Below are 21152 nucleotides of genomic sequence, written 5' to 3'. Positions count from 1 at the left end.
TGGTGAGACCCCCGTCTCTACTAAAAATACAAAAATTAGCTGGGTGTGGTGGCATGTGCCTGTAATCCCAGCTAGTCAGGAGGCTGAGACATGAGAATCGCTTGAGCCCGGGAGGTGGAGGTTGCAGTGAGCCAAGATCGTGCCACTGCACTCCAGCCTGGGAGACAGAGTGAGACTCCAACTCAAAAAAAAAAAAAAAGAAGAAGAAGAAGAAGAAGAAAGAAAACGGAAAAATATGAGTTCTACCATTAGGCTACAAGACATGACAGTGAAAGCAGTCACTGAAGCTTTCTGCTGCTATGTGCAGCTACTATTACATTCACCCAAATGACCAAATAGCTTCAACCCCAAATTTAAACTAGGTATCACATTTCTCCAGGGAGATTTTCTCATTATACTTACCTTTTTAAGATGACCTAATCTGAGTTTGAAGATTTCTTCTTGTTCATGGTATTCTGCTAACGTTAACCTGAAAAACAGTGGTAAAAGTTTCAGTAAACTACTAGAAATCATAGTTTGCCTGTTTAAAGAGAAATGCTCAAATATACTATAAGACATATTCAGTTTCAGTCTCAGTTAAAATGACTGAAAGATGGGTTATCTTGTAGTCCTCTGACAAGAGAAAACTTCTGTGATTTACCAGATGTGATGTGAGGGAAGAACTTCAAAGCCAGAAGTCTAATTTGCAAAACATAAAAAAGAAAAAAAAGTGAGCCATATTTTTATATTATTTTTGAAATGAGTTTTTTGCCATATATTACTAAGATAAAAACTCATTCAGAGACAGCCAAAAATTCTCTAAAAACTTTTTAGAGGGCAAAACAATAAGCCAATGGATTTGATTATTCTTGTTAACACTTAAACCTTGATACTGTAACAACAAAGAGAAAGATATAGCAGCAAATTAGAGTCTAGGATTTGGAGTCTGAGGACTAGGGTTCAAAGCACTACTAAGCTACTGGCCATGTGACCTTGCGCAAGCAAATTTAACCTCTTTAACTCAGTTTCCTGAAATGCAGCAAGTGATAATACCTATCTAAGAAAGCGTGACTATTAAATGACAACGTATAAAGAATATTGAAAATGCTATTTAAATCCACTCTCAAAGGGCTGACTTGATGGGTAGTCATGTGTTTCATGTTCCAACTACTCCAACAGCATCCTTATATCTCAAGAATGAACAAGTGGCCAGGCTTGGTGGCTCACTGTAATCCCAGTACTCTGGGAAGCTGAGCGGGAAGGACTTGGAGCCAGGAGTTTGAGACCAGCCTGGGCAACAAAGCAACACTCTGTCTCTGTGAAAAAAAGAAGAAAGAAGCTGGGCATGGTGGCACATGCCTGTAGTCCCAGCTACTCAGGAGGCTGAGATGGAAGGATTGCTTGAGCCCAGGAGCTTGAGGCTATAGTGAGCTATAATCATGTCACTGCACTCCAGCCCAAGCAACAGAGCAAGGCTCTGTCTCAAGAAAGAAAAGAAAAGAAAGAGAGAGAGAGAGAGAGAGAAAGACAGAAAGAAAGAAAATAAAAGAAAAAAAGATGAACAAGTGAGAATTATTTTTTCTTCCATCTCTACCTTCTTCGCATTCTAGAAGCATATACAGATATTTAATATTTTTAGATATCACTGTTTAGATATATTCTAAATAGCAGAAGAAAGGGGAAATATCTATCCTATCAACAAGAACAGAGCCTTTGAGGTCTAACTCAAGAAAAAATAGAAAGAAGAAGAAACTCACCCACTAGGGCTATCTCTTTACAGATGCAGAAATACCTGTATCTATTACTCCATTCCACACCAGCGAAAAACAGAAAAATTAAAAATGATGGCTAAGAATTCTCTGTCTGAAACAGGTTCGGGGCCAAGAAAGGATAATATGGCTCACTCCAAGACCCCAGAGGCCTACTTCTGGCTTCTGGTCAAAGTAAGAGCCAAGTCACAGATACTCTAATTAAAAACTGGACTGAAAGTCTTCCAGATTGGATTTTACACAGGACACCAGATGGCAACTGCTTACACATTACTAGCCTAGATTGCATTCTAATTATTCTTCTGTGGCAAAGAAACAACCTATGCCTTCTTTATCACTCCTAAGTCAATGGTTTTGTGCATTAGCATTAAATAATTTTCAAATAATACTAGAGGGAAAGTCCCTTCACAAAATGCACACAGGAGTCATGAAAGAAAACATTGGTCAGATTAATTAGCCTGGACAATCTTTCAAATTTGAGCCCCTACTTGGACTTGCTGAAAGGAAAATACTTTATATTTAAGACTCAATACTCTTCCCCTCTTCTCATTCTCATTATTGCACTTGACTAGTCTTTAAAATCAAGGGAAAACAAGACTCTAGTTTTGTAACATTTGGGCTGGGTGCAGTAGCTCGCACCTGTAATCCCAGCACTTTGGGAAGCCGAGAAGGGTGGATCATTTGAGGTCAGGAGTTCAAGACCAGCCTGGCCAACATGGAGAAACTCCATCTTTACTAAAAATACAAAAACTAGCTGGGCATGGTGGTGCACGCCTGTAGTCCCAGCTACTCAAGAGGCTGAGGCAGGAGAAACGCTTGAACCCGGAAGACAGGTTTCAGTGAGCCGAGATAGCACCACTGCACTCTGGCCTGGGCGACGGAGTGAGACTTCGTCTCAAAAAACAACAACAACAACAAAATTTGGAGTTATATGAATGAAGATGTTTTCCAAGTTCATTATGCACATTTTTATCGCTATACTTAATGTAATTATTAGTTTATTCGTCTGTTCATCTCACCTAAGTAAACTGTGGGCTCCTAAGGCTGGGGCTGTATCCTTTAGCTCTGTATTCCCAGAAGAGGGCCTAGCATAAAATAAGCATTTAACATAGACTTACTAAACGAACATCAAGGAAGAGACTTCCCAAAACATCAGATATGTATGGGGTGAGGATTGGTGTTAAGCCATCTATCTCACTAGAATGAAAGAAGATGCACTTCTAGGATGCCACAGACTTTTAACAATAATATAATACAAGTATTATTATACCTGAAGTGGATTATGTGTTGTTTTTGTGAACTAATATGAAAACATAAAGCAAATGACATATTAGTTGATAAGTTATATATCTTTTATCTGCAGCTATCTTTGGACATGAAACTTACTTTCAGTTAAACAGAAAGGAAGAAAAGAATGGAGAAGGCAGGCATTTGTGCTTAGAATTTTCTACTCCTCCTATACATGGTAGCTATGTAAATATTGTTGAGTGACAGATAAAAAGATGACTGTACTGCAGTTTAAGATACTGGTGTTTTCCTTAGATTCCCAGAACAGGAAACAATTCTGATGAGATCAAGTTGTGGCTTATTGGGACAATGTCCTTTTCTAACATAACAGCTTTCTGGGGGGCTTATCCTAAGTTTGTGACTATTAACTAAGTGCTCTTTTGACCAGTAAAGAGCATTCTTCAGTCTGAAATAACAGCCAGGTAACTCCCATAAGATGATACTAGTGTACCACACCCTGCAGCCACATGTAAGCAATAATATCATTTCAGTACAATGACATCTTATTTGTTAACCAGGAGTGGCCAAAAGTCATGATGTCAAGTGACATTACTTTTCCCTCTCATTCAAAATGCCCTAAAGAGCAGGTTTAAGAAAATCAATTAATTTTATATGGCATTTATATGAGTTGAACAAATCCATTAATGTAACTGAAAAGAAGGTTTAAACCTGAGTGACCTCAAGAATTTAAAACTATTGCCGGTGACAATCAACATTTGTATTTGGGGGCAGGGTGTGGTGTCTCAGCGTTCACGTCAATAAAGAACATACGTTTCATTTTCAGCTCCATTGGTCTTGCTTTTCCGCTGTTTCTGCTCATTGGTTGCAGGAGGGGCCTGACCCATGGCAGGAGGTTTCCGCTTTGCTAACATTTTCCGTTGTCTTTCTATCTCTTCCCTCTGTGAATTTATCCTTTCCTGTTGCCTAGAGATATAAAAGACGTTGTACAAAGAAAGAAAGTCAAAAGTTTTACCACAGCTATGGAACACACACAATTTGTCACTTGTGTATCCAATTTCAGAAAAAATAAGCCCCTTTAAGTCAAGTAGAGATTTGATTTTAACTTCAGATTGCAAGGGCCAAATAATTGGTGATAGATGTTTTCTGGGAATGAGTCTGTGCTTTAAGACACTAGTTATTACTATTTTCAGAGTGGACAGGAAGCAACATATCAAATTTCTATTGTGACCTTATTTTCTGACTCAGAAGGAACAATTTTCTGATTCCTTTTTAACAGCTAAGGAAACAATTCTCTGATCTGAACCCATTAAAAGTAAAAATCGTATTTTAAAAGTTGTAAAAAGTTCCAAGTTCTATTTTATTTTTCTTTGGATGAAAGCTTCTCAGTTTTACGTAAAAAGATACCAAGTTTGTAGGATGCTAAAGAAAGTAAACAAGATTTTCTTTTTAGACCTATCCTTTATTCTAGTCTAAGGGAGCCATTACTACTCTACACGTCAACCCCGCCCACTGATACAGTGACACCTAGATTAAGTTTTTAAAAGAAAAATACATTTGGAGAAAGCACAACGAAGTCTTCCAACTAGTAAGAACTCCTTAGGGAACAGTATACAAAATGAATTAGTATAAAACATATTTTACAACTGCAGTTAGTCTAACACCATTACCATTAGAGTATTTCCTAATAAGATGTCACATTTTTCTGTGATTAACTAGTTTACAAATTAGGGACCAATAAAAACTCCATTGTAAAAAAAAAAAACACTTTCTCTCATGTATCCTACCACCTAACAGATATTAAGGTTTACAGACTTGGTATATAAAAACATACAAAATTGGAGATTAACCATCTAACAGGTTAGTCTTTAAGTCACCCACTATAATTGACAATCAAATAATAGCTCCCTTCTCCTTCTTCCTCTACTGTGCTTTTCCACACATTCTCTTTTGTGGAACCAACCTTCATTTTTGTGGAATAATAAATCTTTTTTTTTTTTTTTTTTTGAGACAGAGCCTCACTCTGTTGCCCAGGCTGGGATGCAGTGGCACAATCTCAGCTCTCAGCTCACTGCAAGCTCTATCTCCCAAGTTCAAGTGATTCTCGTGCCTCAGCCTCCCTAATAGCTGGGATTACAGGTGTGCGCCACCACGCCCAGTTAATTTTTGTATTGTTTTAGTAGAGATGGGGTTTCATCATGTTGGCTAGGCTGGTCTCAAACTCTTGACTTCAAGTGATCCACCCGCCTCAGCCTCCCAAAGTGCTGGGATTACAGGCATGAGCCACCGTGCCCGGCAAAATCTAATTTTTTAAAACCTACACTCAAATGGAAGTTGCTCTACCCTCTTCCCTGAACATTGCTGTCAGATCTTTTCCAGATTCAGTACAGTATCTTTTGTGGAAGAACGACAAGCAGAAAACCAAGATTACTCTAAGGTAGATACCCACAATACAGTTTATTCGAACATATCTAGAAGGGCAATGCTGTATGCAAAATTAACCTAATCAGAGTATTACAAAGAAACAGCCAGTCACTTGATAATACTATGCCCTTGGCTTCAAGATGAGCCAGGTCACTGATTAGACATCAATCGAACAGCAAAATGAAAATGATAATTCAAGAGTTTTCTGTTTGCCTGAAAATTCTTTTTGATTATCATTAGCTAGACCTCCTCATCCCTACTCACAGAACACATATAAGGTTGGCTCTCCATATCCATGGATTCAACCAACTGCAGATTGAAAATACACGAAAAAAAAAAAGATGGCTGCATCTATACTGAATATGTACAAACTTTTTTCCTTATTATTCCATAAACAATATAGTATGACAATTATTTACATAGCATTTACATTTATTAGGTATTATAGGTAATCCAGAGGTGATTTAAAGTATATGGGAGGATATGCATAGGCTATGTGCAAATACTACAGATTTTATATCAGAGACTTGAGCATCCATGGATTTTGGTATCTGAGGAAGGTCCTGGAACCAATTCCCCACAAGGGACAACTATATATATAATTCATGGCTTGAAAGAAATCTGGGTTGAGACACAGAATCCTTAAGTAAAAAATCACAATCTTTATTCTGGAGAAAACATTTACCTTAACTGAACATGAATTTCCCAATTAAAAAACTAGTAAACATCTTTAGCTCATTTCTACCCTTTTCAGGGGCCATGAATGTAAGACACTCTGAACTCCCTACAGATAAACATACAATATACAGTTTAAACTATAAACTAGAGTAGCTTAGTGGAGTGCCACAACATTTTGTCTTTGAAGATTAACAGTGTTTTGCAAAATTGAGATTTTAGCAATCACCTTCATCAAACATGAAAATAATCTATTATTTTCAAGGACAATTCATATGTTTAATCTCTTCAGATTCACCAAGAAATGCTCCCCACAGCCATCATATATATAAACCATAACACAAGGGACACAGATTCCAAAACACCTTTAGGGAAATCCTAAACTGCACATTCTGAGAACGAAAGTTTGAACATGAAAGCTGATGCACCAAAGATCAATGTTACGTATTTTAAGGATTCCCATATCAATTCTTGATGTTCCTGAAACTGTTTAGCTATTGAAGAAGAAAAGAATAAAGAGAGTCTATCAGTGGTACTTCATTTAGATTTATTTTGGGAGTACAAAGGCTGGATTATGTCAAAGTGTAACTTCTCATAGAACAGGAATCGTGTCTTAGCAATCCGTATATCCCCCAGCATGCATTAACAGTGCCTTTCACAGAGTTGATCCTTAAATATTTCTTGTATAGCATCAATTTTAGAGAGCGCTCGCCCTTCATCACCCATAGCAAGAGGCTATTTCTTCTATATTTTACAGAAGTATTGAGGACCCAATAAATCCATCTCATTCAAATCTAAATAACTCTATTTACCAAGCCACTGCCTGCAAAAGAGAAACAAGACAATCAATCTTCTGCACCATTATGGGTTGTGTCCCCCAAAAGATATGTTAAAGTCGTTAGTACCTGAGGATATGACCTTATTTGGAAATAGGGTGAATAAAGATATTACTAGTGAAGATGAGGTCATACTGGACATGATAGGACCTTAATCCAATATGACCGGTATCCTTATGAGAAGAGAAGACACAGAGACGCACAGGGAGAGCACCATGTGAAGAGGAGACAGAGAATGGAGTTATGCTGCCGCAAGCCCAACACCTGGGGCTGCCACACTGCTGAAGAGGCAAAGAAAGATGTTCCCTAAAGGTTTGAGGAAGTATGGTCCTGCCCCACCTTGATTTCAGACTTTCAGACTCCTGAAGTGTGAGAGAATACATTTCTGTTACTTTAAACTACCCAGTTTATGGTATTTGTTACAGCATCCCAGGAACTGAAATGCGGGTACCTTCAGCAGCAAAACTACATTTTACACTTCAACCATACAAGAAGTAACTAGTAGTAAAGGTATTTTTAAAAATGTGGCCGGGCGCGGTGGCTCACACCTGTAATCCCGGCACTTCGGGAGGCCAAGGCGGGCGGATCACTTAGTTTGAGACCAGCCTGGCCAATATGGTGAAACCTCGTCTCTACTAAAAATACAAAAATTAGCCAGGAGTGGTGGTGTGTGCCTGTAGTCCCAGCTACTCAGGAGGATGAGGCAGGAGAATTGCTTGAACCCAGGGGGCAGGGGTTGCAGTGAGCCGAGATCACGCCACTGCACTCCAGCCTGGGAAACAGAGCAACACTCCATCTCAAAAAAAAAAAAAGCACGTATTTCCAGTCATTATTTAAACAAAATTATTTTAAATAATCTGTTATCTATTTCATCTCTGAGAGGTCTGAAACTTCAAAACTTCAAACAACATGTCAATATCCCAGATGGGTTGTTTTTTTTTTTGGAGACGAAGTCTCACTCTGTCACCCAGGCTGGAGTGCAGTGGCGTGATCTCAGCTCACTGCAACTTCCACCTCCCAGGTTCAAGCAATTCTGTCTCAGCCTCCTGGGTAGCTGGGACTATAGGTGCACGCCACCATGCCCGGCTAATTTTTGTATTTTTAGTAGAGAAGGGGTTTCACCATGTTGGCCAGGCTGGTCTCAAACTCCTGACCTCAGGATAGGCACCCACCTCAACCTCCCAAACTGCTGGGATTACAGGCACGGGCCACCACAACCAGCCCAGATGAGATTTTTAAAGATTCCCAGGATTGAATATATTCTGTATAAACTGGGAGCTGTGAAATGGTATACGATACCTGAAGAAGATCTAATGTTTATAAAATCAACAAAATGAGTGAATCATATGACTGAGAATCAGATGGTTTGACGTAAATTGCTTTAAAACGGATACTGGTTGGGAGGACGAGGTGGGTGGATCACTTGAGGTCAGGAGTTCAAGACCAGCCTGGCCAACATGGCAAAACCCCGTCTCTACTAAAAATACAAAAATTCATCAGGCATAGTGGTGGGCACCTGTAATCCCAGCTACTGAGGAGGCTGAGGCAGGAGAATCACTTGAACTCGGGAGGCAGAGGTTGCAGTGAGCCGAGATTGCACCACTGCACTGCAGCCTGGGCAATAGAGTGAGGCTCCGTCTCAAAATAAAATAAATGAAATGGATAGTGGAACTTGTTACACTTCAGAATAAATACCTGGACTAGCATTACAATGCTGTAAACTTTAATTTCTTCCTCTAGTTATATGCATCTTAAATGATAACAATTTTGTACACAGGTCAAATCTCATTACTTTTTTTTTTTTTTTTTTTGAGACAGGGTCTCGCTCTGTCACCCAGCCTGGAGTGCAGTGGCACAATCTTGGCTCACTGCAACCTCTGCCTCCCATGTTCAAGCAATTCTCCTGCCTCAGCCTGCTGAGTAGCTGGGATTACAGGTGTGTGTCACCATGCCCAACTAATTTTTGTATTTTTAGTAAAGACAGGGTTTCATCATTTTGGCCAGGCTGGTCTCAAACTCCTGGCCTCAAGTGATCTGCCCATCTCAGCCTCCCAAAGTGCTGGGATTACAGGTGTGAGCCACCACATCTGGCCAAATCCCATTACTTTAATTTTGTTTACTTCAACATAAACAAAATCTTAGTAAAGAATTTTTATTGCCTTGCCATGGACTGTTTGAGACTTCTTTAAACAAAAAGTGGTATACTGAATAACATTAACATTTAGTATTTAACATTACTTTCTCAGAACTATAAAATAAGCTACTTTTTCAAAAGATTCAAACATACTGTGGAAAGCAAAAATTACTAAACTGGCCAAAAAATATTACAAATCTGATATAATTTTCCTATTAGACAATGAATCTTCTGTTTTAGGAAATTAAAGATCACTCAGAAAAAGAACCAGTGAACAAAAATAACAACAACAACAACAACAACAAAAATGGTGCTAAGGGTCCTATTGAGGCTATATTTGATTATCTGATTCATTTTTTAAATGCCTTTAGGTTTGTCTCTTCCCATAAAACCTAGTAATGTTGTTAGTGTTCAGCTACTTCACCCACCAAATTACTTCACATGTCTTGGAGTTTCTCATGTGCAGAATTGTGACCTCTGAGGTTATTAGATATAGCCTTTTACAACTAGAGAATTTCCATTTCTATACTGAAGGAAATTAATTTATTAAAGCAAAATTTCAGGAACTAAAATACCTATAATTAATAGACATCAGCCAGAAACAGCTTCCCAAGAGAAGACACAGATTTCTGGCCATTTATATGACTTAAAATGGTAAAACAGTGCTATCCAACTACAGTGAAGAGTCCTACTTAGGGATTTCATTTACATAGTCTCACTTCCTCTGATCTGGTGGCTCTATAGCAAAGTCATCATTTTGTACTCTACCATACAGATTTCCAGACCCTCGTGGGCATCAAGCTGCTTTTAGAGTAAGAGATAAAATATTGCTACTATAAGCAGTAAGTTTAACCACTTCTTTTTGTTTTGTTTTGTTATGAGACAGGGTCTGGCTCTGTCGCCCAGGCTGGAGGACAGTGGTACAATTCTCGGCTCACTGCATGACTCACTTCTGCCTCCTGGGCTCAAGTCATCCTCCCACCTCAGCCTCCCAAGTAGCTGGGACCACAGGTGTGTGCCACCACACCCAGCTAATTTTTGTATATTTTGTAGAGACAGGGTTTCATCATGTTGCCCAGGCTGGTCTCAAACTCCTGGGCTCAACTGATCCACCCGCTTCGGCCTCCCAAAGTACTGGGATTACAGGCAAGAGCCACTGTGCCCGGCCAAAAGCACTTCTTAAAACTAATTACATCTCTATACAAACTCACCATCTTTCCTGAATCAAAGTCTAAAAAGACTGCTATCTAAATAGGAGCCATTGATAGGGCTGCTCAGAGTGACTACCACTACTAGAAGTCAGTGTAAGCATTAGGTGGCTTTGGCCACTATGTGGATCTTAAGTTTTATCTTCTTCTGATTCCATTTTAACAAATCTGGAAACTGGATGGTATGTCACTTCCAGGACAACTTGCATGTCTTGGCCAGGATGTTATAAACAGGTATCATACCTCCATGTAACTGCTGTTTACACTGCCCTGATACCTCTGCTATCACCAGCCACCTATGCTTAAGAGCGCAGAGTGAATGCTGCTCTGAATGTCTGGTGCCGGCCTAAGAAAAGTCTGTGCTTTCCTTCCAAGGTATTCTTTGACTTGAAAGCCTCTTCACACACCAAAATATACATACATGAGGAATAATCATGAAGCAAAAACATGCTTAATCTAAGTTGGAGGTTAATGTTTCACACATAAAACAAGGACTACTAACGTCTAACTCAGAGGTTAGTTTTAACAAATATTATAAATAGCATCAATATTTGTATTTTCTTTCAGGCATAAGTTTCTTATTTGTTTCATTATTACTCAAAAGTAGTCACATGCTTTCCAATTCATACTCAACAAGCTATTTCAGCAAAAAAACACAGGAAAGAAAGGCAGTCTATAGACCCTTCCAACTCATCATGACCTAGAGATTAAAAAAAAAAGAAGATTCACCAAAAGGTACTGCAATCTGAAGATATCTATATACATTTAAAGATCTAAGCTAACGGTAGCTAGTCACACAGTTGGAATTTGAGGATTTTAAATGTTAATTCCCTCATTGGAATAAATACCTGAATGTTTCAAATCAAAAGTTATGACAAAGACAATGAATGTTCAAGATTCCAAGCTGCACCCAGGCACACACAGTGGGGCTGGTCACCACTGCCTTCCAGGAAGTGACTCTCTGATGACTGGACACTGTCTCCTTAAATAATCCCAGGAACATGTCCTATAAAGTTCTTCAGTGGTTTTATTCTGCTTTATACCTAAACTTATCTCAGGAAATTCTTTCTCAGGTCCTTTCACATTTCATTTTTCTGTGGATCCAGAAGAAATGCTCAATAGACTCTTAATGAAAATTCATTATATAATTAGAAAGATAGAAAGTCAAACCCTAGGTTTTTCTTCCTTAGCTTCAGCAATTCTGATTCTTTTAAGTTTTAATGCAGAACTCATTCTTCTTTTTTTTTTTTTTTTTTGAGACGGAGTCTTGCTCTGTCGCCCAGGCTGGAGTGCAGTGGTACGATCTCGGCTCACTGCAACCTCCACCTCCCAGGTTCAATCAGTTCTCTGCCTCAGCCTCCCAAGTAGCTGGGATTACAGGCGCCTGCCACCACGCCTGGCTAATTTTTGTATTTCTAGTAGAGACAGGGTCTCACCATGTTGGCCAGGCTGGTCTTGAACTCCTGACCTCATGATCCACCCGCCTCGGCCTCCCAAAGTGCTGGGATTACAGGCATGAGCCACCGCGCCTGGCCTGAACTCATACTTTATTTATTTTCTGGAACTCATTTTGTATTCCTGATTTTACTTGTGTCGTTTTTTTTCAGGACTTCACCTCATTCGATACATTTCTTTCCATATGTGGTGACTAAAAAACTAACTGAAAAGATGACTACCAATACTAGGATTATTAATGACTACAATTACAGAAAACCTAAAAAATCCAAACGAACTTTTCAATTCTCCATTTAATCATAACAATTCACTTACTTGATAAGATTCTGAAAAGCATAACCATCTGTCCACTGTTCAGTAAATGAGGCTCCGTGTCGGACAGTAGTAAAGTGGCCCAGTCTCAAGCGGTCTTGCATGCTCTTATCTCTACACGCCATCTTCTCTTGTTTTGACTTAGGGGAAACAGACAAAAAAAGGAATTCAATACCAATTAGCATGGATAAAGACACTTCTTAGAAACTAAAACATTTAACATTATCAGGAAACATACTGTTGAAAACCATACACTTCTCAGAACAGTCAGTAATGACTCCTCGGATGACTAACTATTCCTATTCAAACAAAGTAGACAAGATAGAATAATGAAACAACCACAGGTTCTTCACAGGTAAAGCTTTCCCAATCTGCCTATGTGTGTGTGTGGTTTTTTGTTTGTTTGGTTGGTTTTTTGTTTGTTTGTTTTTTTAAGACAGAGTCTTGCTCTGTCACCCAGACTGGAGTGCAGAGTCATGATCTCGGCTCACTGCAGCCTCTTCCTCCCGGGTTCAAGCGATTCTCCTGCCTCAGTCTCCTGAGTAGCTGGGACTACAGGTGCATGCCACCACGTCCGGATAATTTTTTTTTTTTTTTTTTTTTTTGAGACGAAGTCTCACTCTGTTGCCCAAGCTGGAGTGCAGTGGTGGGATCTCGGCTCACTGCAACCTCCACCTCCCGGGTTCAAGCGATTCTCCTGCCTCAGCCTCCCAAGTAGCTGGGACTACAGGCACATGCCACCATGCCCAGCTAATTTTTGTATTTTTAGTAGAGACGGGGTTTCACTGTGTTGACCAGGCTGGTCTTGAACTCCTGACCTCATGATTTGCCCGCCTTGGCCTCCCAAAGTGCTGAGATTACAGGCGTGAGCCACCACACCCAGCCAATTTTTGTATTTTTTAGTAGAGACTGGTTTTGCCATGTTGGCCACGCTGGTCTTGAATTCCTGGCCTCAAGTGATCAGCCCACCTCCACCTCCCAAAGTGCTGAGATTACAGGCCTAAGCTACTGCACCCAGCCTGCCTACATGTTTTTAATCTTAGAGTTCAGCATCTCACATTTGGGCCACATCAATGCCTAGCTCTTAAGCTGTTTCCCTATTTTCTGTTTCTTCTCTATCTAATATTTTCTAGAGAACTGTTACCAATTCATCTTCTCAGAACACCACTTTGCACACTTCCAGTTTGATGTTCCAAATCTTCCATGGGTCTCTGCTACCAAACTTTGGATTCAGACAAGAAAAACCCCTCAATGCGCTAGAAGATCTGCCTCCCTGCAGAATTCTTACTCCAGAACACCTTATATACTCCTGATTCTTGAGAACATCATTCATTGAACACAGGTTTATTTAAAACCAATCATACGTCATGAACTGTAAGAATGTTAAGTATAGGACATAGAAAAAAACTGGTGTTCACAGCCTAGAGAGAGGGGGAGTTATAACCACTAAATATATTAATTGGTAATTCTAAGTACAAACGCGGTAAAGAATTCAAAGGAAAAGAATAAAGTACTGTGAGAGATGATACCATGGGATAAAAGTCCTTGAGATGTCCTGTCTATTTCAACCAACAGGCAATTTATAGCTGCAGTTTTCCATGCCCAGAACACATTGTTCCTCTTCTTTATAGCTTTCTCCAATTAGTCCCCTGCCCTTGATTTATTTTAGTGAATTTCTTTTCTTTTTTTTTATTTTAAGAGACAGGGTCTCACTCTGTTGCCCAGGCTGGAGTGCAGCAGTGCAATCACAGCTTACTACAGCCTCCAACTCCTGGCTCCAATGATCCTCCCACCTCAGCCTCCTGAGTAGCTAGGACTACAGGTGTGTGCCACCACACCCAGCTAATTTTAGTGAATTCTTAATATGTGCACTGCTCATCTGAATAGGTTTCCTTATATATGTGAATGTGTCTTATTCGCCCACCCTCATGTAGACTGTTACCCCTCTGATGGCAGGAACTGTGTCTTTTGTTTCTTAGATTCATGCAAGCTGTTCTATTATGAGAAATTCATTCTTTTTTTATTACTGAGTAGTATTCCACTGTATGACAATATAATAATTTGTATCTACATTCACTTGTTAACAGACACCTAGGATGTTTCCACTTTTTGGCTATGAATAAAATTCCCATGAATATTCTCATACAAGTACTTTTATGGACATTTGCTTTCTTCTGTTTTTAAAAATAAAGATGGTCTCGCTGTGCTGCCCAGGCTAGTCTCAAACTCCTGGGTTCAAGTGGTCCTCCTCCCTGAGCCTCCCAAAGTGCTGGGATTATAGGTGTGAGTCACCATGCCCGGCCAACATTTGCTTTTGTTTGTCTTGGGTAAATGCCAGGAGAGGAACTGCTGGATCACAGGATTTAGTACATATTTATCTCAAATAGAAAAACTGTCCAAAAACCTTCTGAAGTAGCTGTAATATTTTACATTTCTATTGGTGTAAGAAATCAGGCTGCCCCTCATCTTCACCAACCCTTGGATCTGTCAGGTTTTTTTTATTTCTAGTCATTCTACTGGGTTTATAGTACTATCTCACGCTGGTTTTACCTTGAGTTTTCCTGATGGATAATGACATTGAACATCTTTTCATGCTTGCCATTTGCATATTTTTATACACTCTTTTTTTGTAAACTATCTGTTCAAGTCTCTTGCTCATTTTTAATGAGTTGTCTTTTTATGATTAAGTTATAAGAGTTTTAAAATTTTTGAAGTATTCAAATTCTATGAAAGATAACATTGCACTCTATGATTGCATTTTCATTTGTGTGTTTTTTTGCTTGTTTTTTGTTTTGAGACAGTCTCATTCTACTACCTAGGCTGGAGTGAAATGGCATGATCTCAGGCTCACTGCAATCTCCGCCTCCCAGGTTCAAGTGATTCTCGTGCCTCAGCCTCCAGAGTAGCTAAGATTACAGGCGCACACCCCCACACTCAGCCAATTTTTGTATTTTTAGTAGAGATGGGGTTTCACCATGTTGGCCAGGCTGATCTCGAACTCTTGACCTCAAGTGATCCACCCTCATTGGCCTCCCATAGTGCTGGGATTACAGGCGTGAGCCACCACACCCAGTCCATTTATGCTGCTTTATATTGCATCACGGTGTAGCAGATACTCAATAAATACTCCCTATTTAGAAAGTCAATAAGTAGATACTACAATTTCAGTTCTTTTGGAAACAAATTTAAATTTTGTTGTATACTACTCCTAGCAAAGAGAAAGTTGTTTTCCTGTGAGAACTCAGAGACAGCATTATGTTTACTTTTTGTAGTATGCTATTTAGAGTTTAGTACAACTGGCTGAATCTATGCTGATTTCAGGAAGTATTCTAAAACTTCAAAGAAATTATCTGGATTAGCATATATTTTATTTTTTCTCACTCTCAGAAAAAATTTTAAAAAGTGGTTTCTTTTCTATAAAGTTGATTAATGAGTCAAAGAATGAAACAAAATTTCCCCCAGTATCTTCGGCCTCAATAAAATAATCCATTTCACTTTTACTGAAAGACAGTGTTTCCTGTCTTTTTAACAACATTCCAAAGATTTCAGGAAAATAAATCTCCAGTATATCTCAAACCTCTAGTTTGTTCTTGTAATATTGTCATTAGGAAGTACTGTCTTCTTAAAACTTCTAAGAAATAGGCTGGGCGCAGTGGTGAGCGCCTGTAATCCCAGCACTTTGGGAGGCCGAGACGGGTGGATCACTTGAGGTCAGAAGTTCAAGCCCAGCCTGGCCAACATGGCGAAACCCCGCAATTCCTCAGGGATCTTGAACTAGAAATACCATTTGACCTAGCAATCCCATTACTGGGTATATACCCAAAGGATTATAAATCATGCTGCTATAAAGACACATGCACATGTATGTTTATCGTGGCACTATTCACAATAGCAAAGACTTGGAACCAATCCAAATGTCCAACAATGATAGACTGGATTAAGAAAATGTGGCACATATATACCATGGAATACTATGCAGCCATAAAAAATGATGAGTTCATGTCCTTTGTAGGGACATGGATGAAGCTGGAAACCATCATTCTCAGCAAACTATCGCAAGGACAAAAAAACCAAACACTGCATGTTCTCACTCATAGGTGGGAATTGAACAATGAGAACACATGGACACAGGAAGGGGAACATCACACACCGGGGCCTGTTGTGGGTTGGGGGGAGTGGGGAGGCATAGCATTAGGAGATACACCTAACGTTAAATGACGAGTTGATGGATGCAGCACACCAATATGGCACATGTATACATATGTAACTAACCTGCATGTTGTGTACATATACCCTAAAACTTAAAGTATAATAAAAAAAAAATACAAAAATTGGCCGGGCATGGTGGCGCATGCCTATAAACCCAGCTACTCAGGAGGCTGAGGCAGGAGAATTGCTTGAATCTGGGAGGCGAAGGCTACAGTGCGCTGAGATCATGCCACTGCACTCCAGCCTGGATGAGACTCAGCCTCAAAAAAAAAAAAAAAAAATTCTAATAGTTACTAATACCTATTAACAGAGATAAGTGATAATTAACCAATGAATATAATAAAGAGGACATCAGCCAATTAAGTAATCATATGCAGGTATATGACAACTTTAATTTTTTAATGCACAAAGCATTAATTATCACATTATTATATACATAAGTTATTCTAAATGCCATCTCTGAAACAAAAATGCAACTATTGTTAATGATTCTAATAGTAATAGGATACTCACTTCAATTGATAGAATGAATATAAGAATATAGGAGAGCAATACCCCAAATAAACTCAACTAGGACAAGCTGTCTCTGTTCAATATCACACTCAAAGCAATGCACAGCAACAAAGCATATCCCGAATTAACACTCTGGATGCTTGGTCTGGTGTCCATGTAAGGAAAAAATTCTAATTGTCAAATCATGTTCCTAAAAAGCTCTACTTTTAAATATTTTCATCTCAAGTAAGGAATAAGAAGCCACACAATGACACACATTGAGTATCTTGGGATACAGAGTTTAGACCAACATTATTCACTGACCTTTTCTATAAGGAGTTTCTTGCTCATTGTCACACATCTATTTAATCGTTCCTTGTATTTCTCTAGCATCTTTTGCTGTTCATCAATCTGCCGTCTCAAATCACAGTTGGCCTTCAATGAGAAAAAAATTTTTAATTAGCTCCAAGGAAGAAGATTAATGGGAAAGCAGTTTCTAGGGAGAGAAAAAAAAATCATTTCTATATGTTGTTTTATCAAAAGCAAAATTAAAGTTCAAACAGGTAAGAAGTAACTATGTCTTAGAAAAAGTAAATAATTCATTCCTTTATTCTCTCATAACATATCATCTATTTGTAAATGATAAATTGAATTACTAATTTGGGCATGTTTTTCTACTGATCATATTTTGCTCCTGCCAATAACCAGTTACAGCTACTCTTGTAATCACAAACACCTAAGCTATCACAAAATAATAATTTAAAAAGTGTTAAAGCTGGGAATCGTGGCTCATGCGTGCAATCCTAGCACTTTGGGAGGCCGAGGCGGGCAGATGACTTGAGGTCAGGAGTTCAAGACCAGCCTGGCCTGCGTGGTCACACCCCATCTCTACTAAATATAAAAAAATTAGCCACACATGGTTGCGGGAGCCTGTAATTCCAGCTACTCGGGAGGCTGAGGTGGGAGAATCGCTTGAACTCAAAGGCGAAGATTGCAGTGAGCCAAGATCACACCACTGCACTCCAGCCTAGGTGACAGAGTAAGACTTCATCTCAAAAAAAAAAAAAAAAAAAAAAAAAAAAAAATTAAACTACAATGAATGTTTAAAATACAAAGAGTGATTAAGCACATAGAAAAAAACTACTGAATTTTATGTTTGCTTTGTTCTTTTTCTAGTCGTATTTAAGAAAGATAAATTTGTATAAATGTTCCTCACCAGAGAAGCCAGGCACGCCCATGCCCACAAAAGACAGAACAAACAAACAAGGTCCTGGTTCAAGAATGCCAGAATGTAAATATACAGCTAATTTAGCTGTGGTCAGAAGCCTACAGTGTGGACTAAAAACTTAAAGCCTCCTGCAATAACAGAGAAGGAAAGAACCACTAACCCAAGGACGAATTTGACTTGCAAGTCCTGAATTTATTCCTTTTGTGTTAAAAAAAAAAAAAAAAAAAAGATCTCAGCTCTTCTAGCAAATAATGTTACCTCATAAAAACTCACTTAAATTATGAAAAAGAAAAACCTGTTATGTGTTCCTAAAATACTAAAAGGCACAAACAGAAGATATCACACGATACTCAATTTTTGAGACCTTGTAGCTTCATTAAAAATTTTTATCATTTTTTCTTTTGTATAATATAGCATCATTTTCAAAGTAACCCATGAGAAACAGCTTCTGTCTCCAAATGTTTCTCCTCTCCCCATCAGCATAATTTCTTCCTGTTAGTTTTTGTACAGAACCATATTATCAAAGGCAGAGTGTAACTACATTTGGGTAAGTGTGATTACCAAATTCATAGTAAAGAATCTACGAAGCAAAGATCATTTAATGTATATGGAAAACCCAGTCTACTCATAAGGTGAGTGTTCCCTTGAAATCTATAATCAAATGTATGAAATCAATCAACCTCTTGGCAGTTATTTAAAATTTTAAGAATTCTAAGTTTTTGTGGCTTCTGACACTAATGTCTTTGAGGAGTTCATGTTTAAAGTAACAGCTGGCAGCTGGCAGCTGGTGCGCGTGGCTCATGCCTATAATCCCAGCACTCTGGGAGGCCGAGGCAGGAGCATCAATTAAGCCCAGGAGTTCAAGACCAGCCTCGGCAACATGGCAAAAAGTTAGTCTCTATAAAATTTTGAAAATTAGCCATGTGTGGTGGCATGCGCCTCTGATGCCAGCTGTTCGGGAGGCTGAGGATTGCTTGAGCCTGGGAGGTCGAGGCTGCAGTGAGCTGTGATTGCATCACAGCACTCCAGCCTGGGAGACAGAGCAAGACACTGTGTCCTTTTTTTTTAATAAAAAAAAGAAAAAAAAAAAAGCAGCTGGCTAGTAGCTCCCAATGCAGCCATACCCAACATCTTACTAAAATGGCAAAATTCAATGAATGATGTCTGAAAGAATATACAAGACATGTAGTCTTTCCCTGTCGATCCTCTAGATCTTCTAGAAGCACAAGTTCTAATCAACCTAAAAACAAGGCAGCTGCCCTCTGTGTCTTCCTTTTTTATTTATCTACTCCTTTAGTACTGCTCTACATACAAATAAAGACTGCAACAGTCTGAAGACGACGGAGTAGAAGGGGCAGTGGTGAGTGAAGGAAACATATTGCTTATTAGAAAACATAAGCAAACATTTTTTTTAAACTCCTAAAGCAGTACCAAGTTAGGATTCAAGTTTTTCTCATACTCTGTCATCTCAATCTTAAAGAGTCAGATGATGGAGAAAGGCACGCCCACAATTCTTCCTCAGTACAGCAGAGCTTCTCTGTACAAAACCCTGACAGATACTGGAATTTGGCAAGGAGCTTTTTACATCCACAAACCATTTCATTATAAATCTTCAATGGCAATTCAACCAGCACCCAAATGAATAAAAACAGGAATAAGAGCAACTCCATGCAAGTATACATATCCGAACAATGAAAAATACAACACAGTGCTGAGACTACATATGGGTCTCCTCATTCAAAGATGGAGGAAAGGAAATAAAAATAACAACAGTAAATAAAAACAACAACAACAAAAATAGGTCCAAGGAATACAGAAAATCAGCTTGAAAACAATGAAAATGATCACCCATAGAAATCAAAAGAACATTTTAGAATACTTCTTGTCATATTTCATAAAATGCAAAAAGACATGATAAATCTAGGAAATAGGAACCAAAAACCCTAGAGAATATACAAGATGGGGTAAGAAAGTATATTAGATGAGGGAAAAAAGCAGGGAAATTTAAAATGTAAATAATAGGCCTGGCACAGTGGCTCACGTATGTTATCCCAGCACTTTGGGAGGCCAAGGTAGGAGGTTTGCTTGAGCCCAAGAGTTCAAGACCAGCCTGGGCAACATAGTGAGACCCTGTTCCTACAAAAAATAAAAAAATTAGCCAAGCACAGTGGCACATGCCTGTAGTCCCAGCTATTCAGGAGGCTGAAGTGAGAGGACTGCTTGAGCCTGGGAGATGAAGGCTGCAGTGAGCCATGACGGTGCCACTGCACCCAGCCTGGGCGACAACAAGACACTGTCTCAAAAAATAAAAATGTAAACAATAAAATCAAAATTCACATGAGCTGCAGTAAATGCCAGAAATATATGGAAGACAGTGTTTAATGAGATTCAGAAGAAAGGGGCAATCATATTAAAATGAGACATAACATGTTAGAAATAAAGGAGAGAAATCAGAGATTCAAGCTAAGAGTCAAGAAGAAACCAATATAAAGAGGGATAAAAGCATAGTTAGACATAATCACACATTTTCCAAATAAAAATATATAAACCCACATATAGATACACCCTGGGGTAATATTTAACAAATTATGGTGTTTGCTGCTTTGGTCATGAACCTCTCTGAAATACGAAATGCTTGAAAAACTGAAGGAGAAACAGAGAGAGAGAATGCGTGTTATATTTGAGAGGCAGAACGAACAGAACAAGGGGTTATGACACAAAAATCCTGCACACAGTGTTGTCTTTCCATGGGAGGGCAAAAGAGAGAATTCTCAGGTCGGCAAGGCAGAGAAAATTTAACACTGACAAATCCTTGCTGAAAAATAATCACTTAAAAATGTACCACCATCAACAGATAAAACAAAAACTATAAATAAAAAAATACTGCTGATAAGTTTTGAAATCAGTTGAATAAACAAGTCTAACAATGACTACAAATTTGGTCATAAAGCTGCCTCTGCCTATACTCTATACATAAGAACTTAGTATCATATATAGCACTAAAAATGGTAATTTAACAATAATAATATAGGCCGAGCGCAGTGACTCACGCCTGTAATCCCAGCACTTTGGCAGACCAAGGCAGGCTGATCACTGCAGGTCAGGAGTTCGAGACCAGTGTGGCCAATGTGGCAAAAACCCATCTCTATTAAAAATACAAAAATTAGCCAGGCATTGTGGGGCATG

At 38.9% G+C, this 21152-nt stretch overlaps 1 protein-coding gene across 48 annotated transcripts in view; it reads right to left on the bottom strand.

Moving 5' to 3' along the window:
- Positions 1–21152, bottom strand: part of TLK2 (tousled like kinase 2) — a 142719-nt gene that overhangs the window by 36292 nt on the left and 85275 nt on the right. For 29 of the 48 annotated variants that reach the window (XR_010153063.1, XM_054670566.2, XM_063799149.1 and 26 more), the window contains 4 exons: positions 17063–17173; positions 12041–12177; positions 3807–3959; positions 403–469 (listed from right to left, as the gene is read on the bottom strand). Coding sequence is in view for 44 of the 48 variants with exons in the window: in XM_054670566.2 (XP_054526541.1) it covers positions 403–469; positions 3807–3959; positions 12041–12177; positions 17063–17173 (468 nt within the window). In the remaining 4 variants the exon portion in view is untranslated. Of the gene's footprint in view, positions 1–402; positions 470–2767; positions 2834–3806; positions 3960–12040; positions 12178–17062; positions 17174–21152 lie in introns of all 48 variants that reach the window. The other 19 variants (XR_010153064.1, XR_010153065.1, XR_010153062.1 and 16 more) reach the window with 1 other exon arrangement.

The sequence above is a fragment of the Pan troglodytes genome, chromosome 19, assembly GCF_028858775.2.
Source record: "Pan troglodytes isolate AG18354 chromosome 19, NHGRI_mPanTro3-v2.0_pri, whole genome shotgun sequence".
Lineage (NCBI taxonomy): Eukaryota > Metazoa > Chordata > Mammalia > Primates > Hominidae > Pan > Pan troglodytes.
Note: the sequence above shows the minus strand (reverse complement) of the source record. Positions and strands in the feature narration are given on the sequence as shown.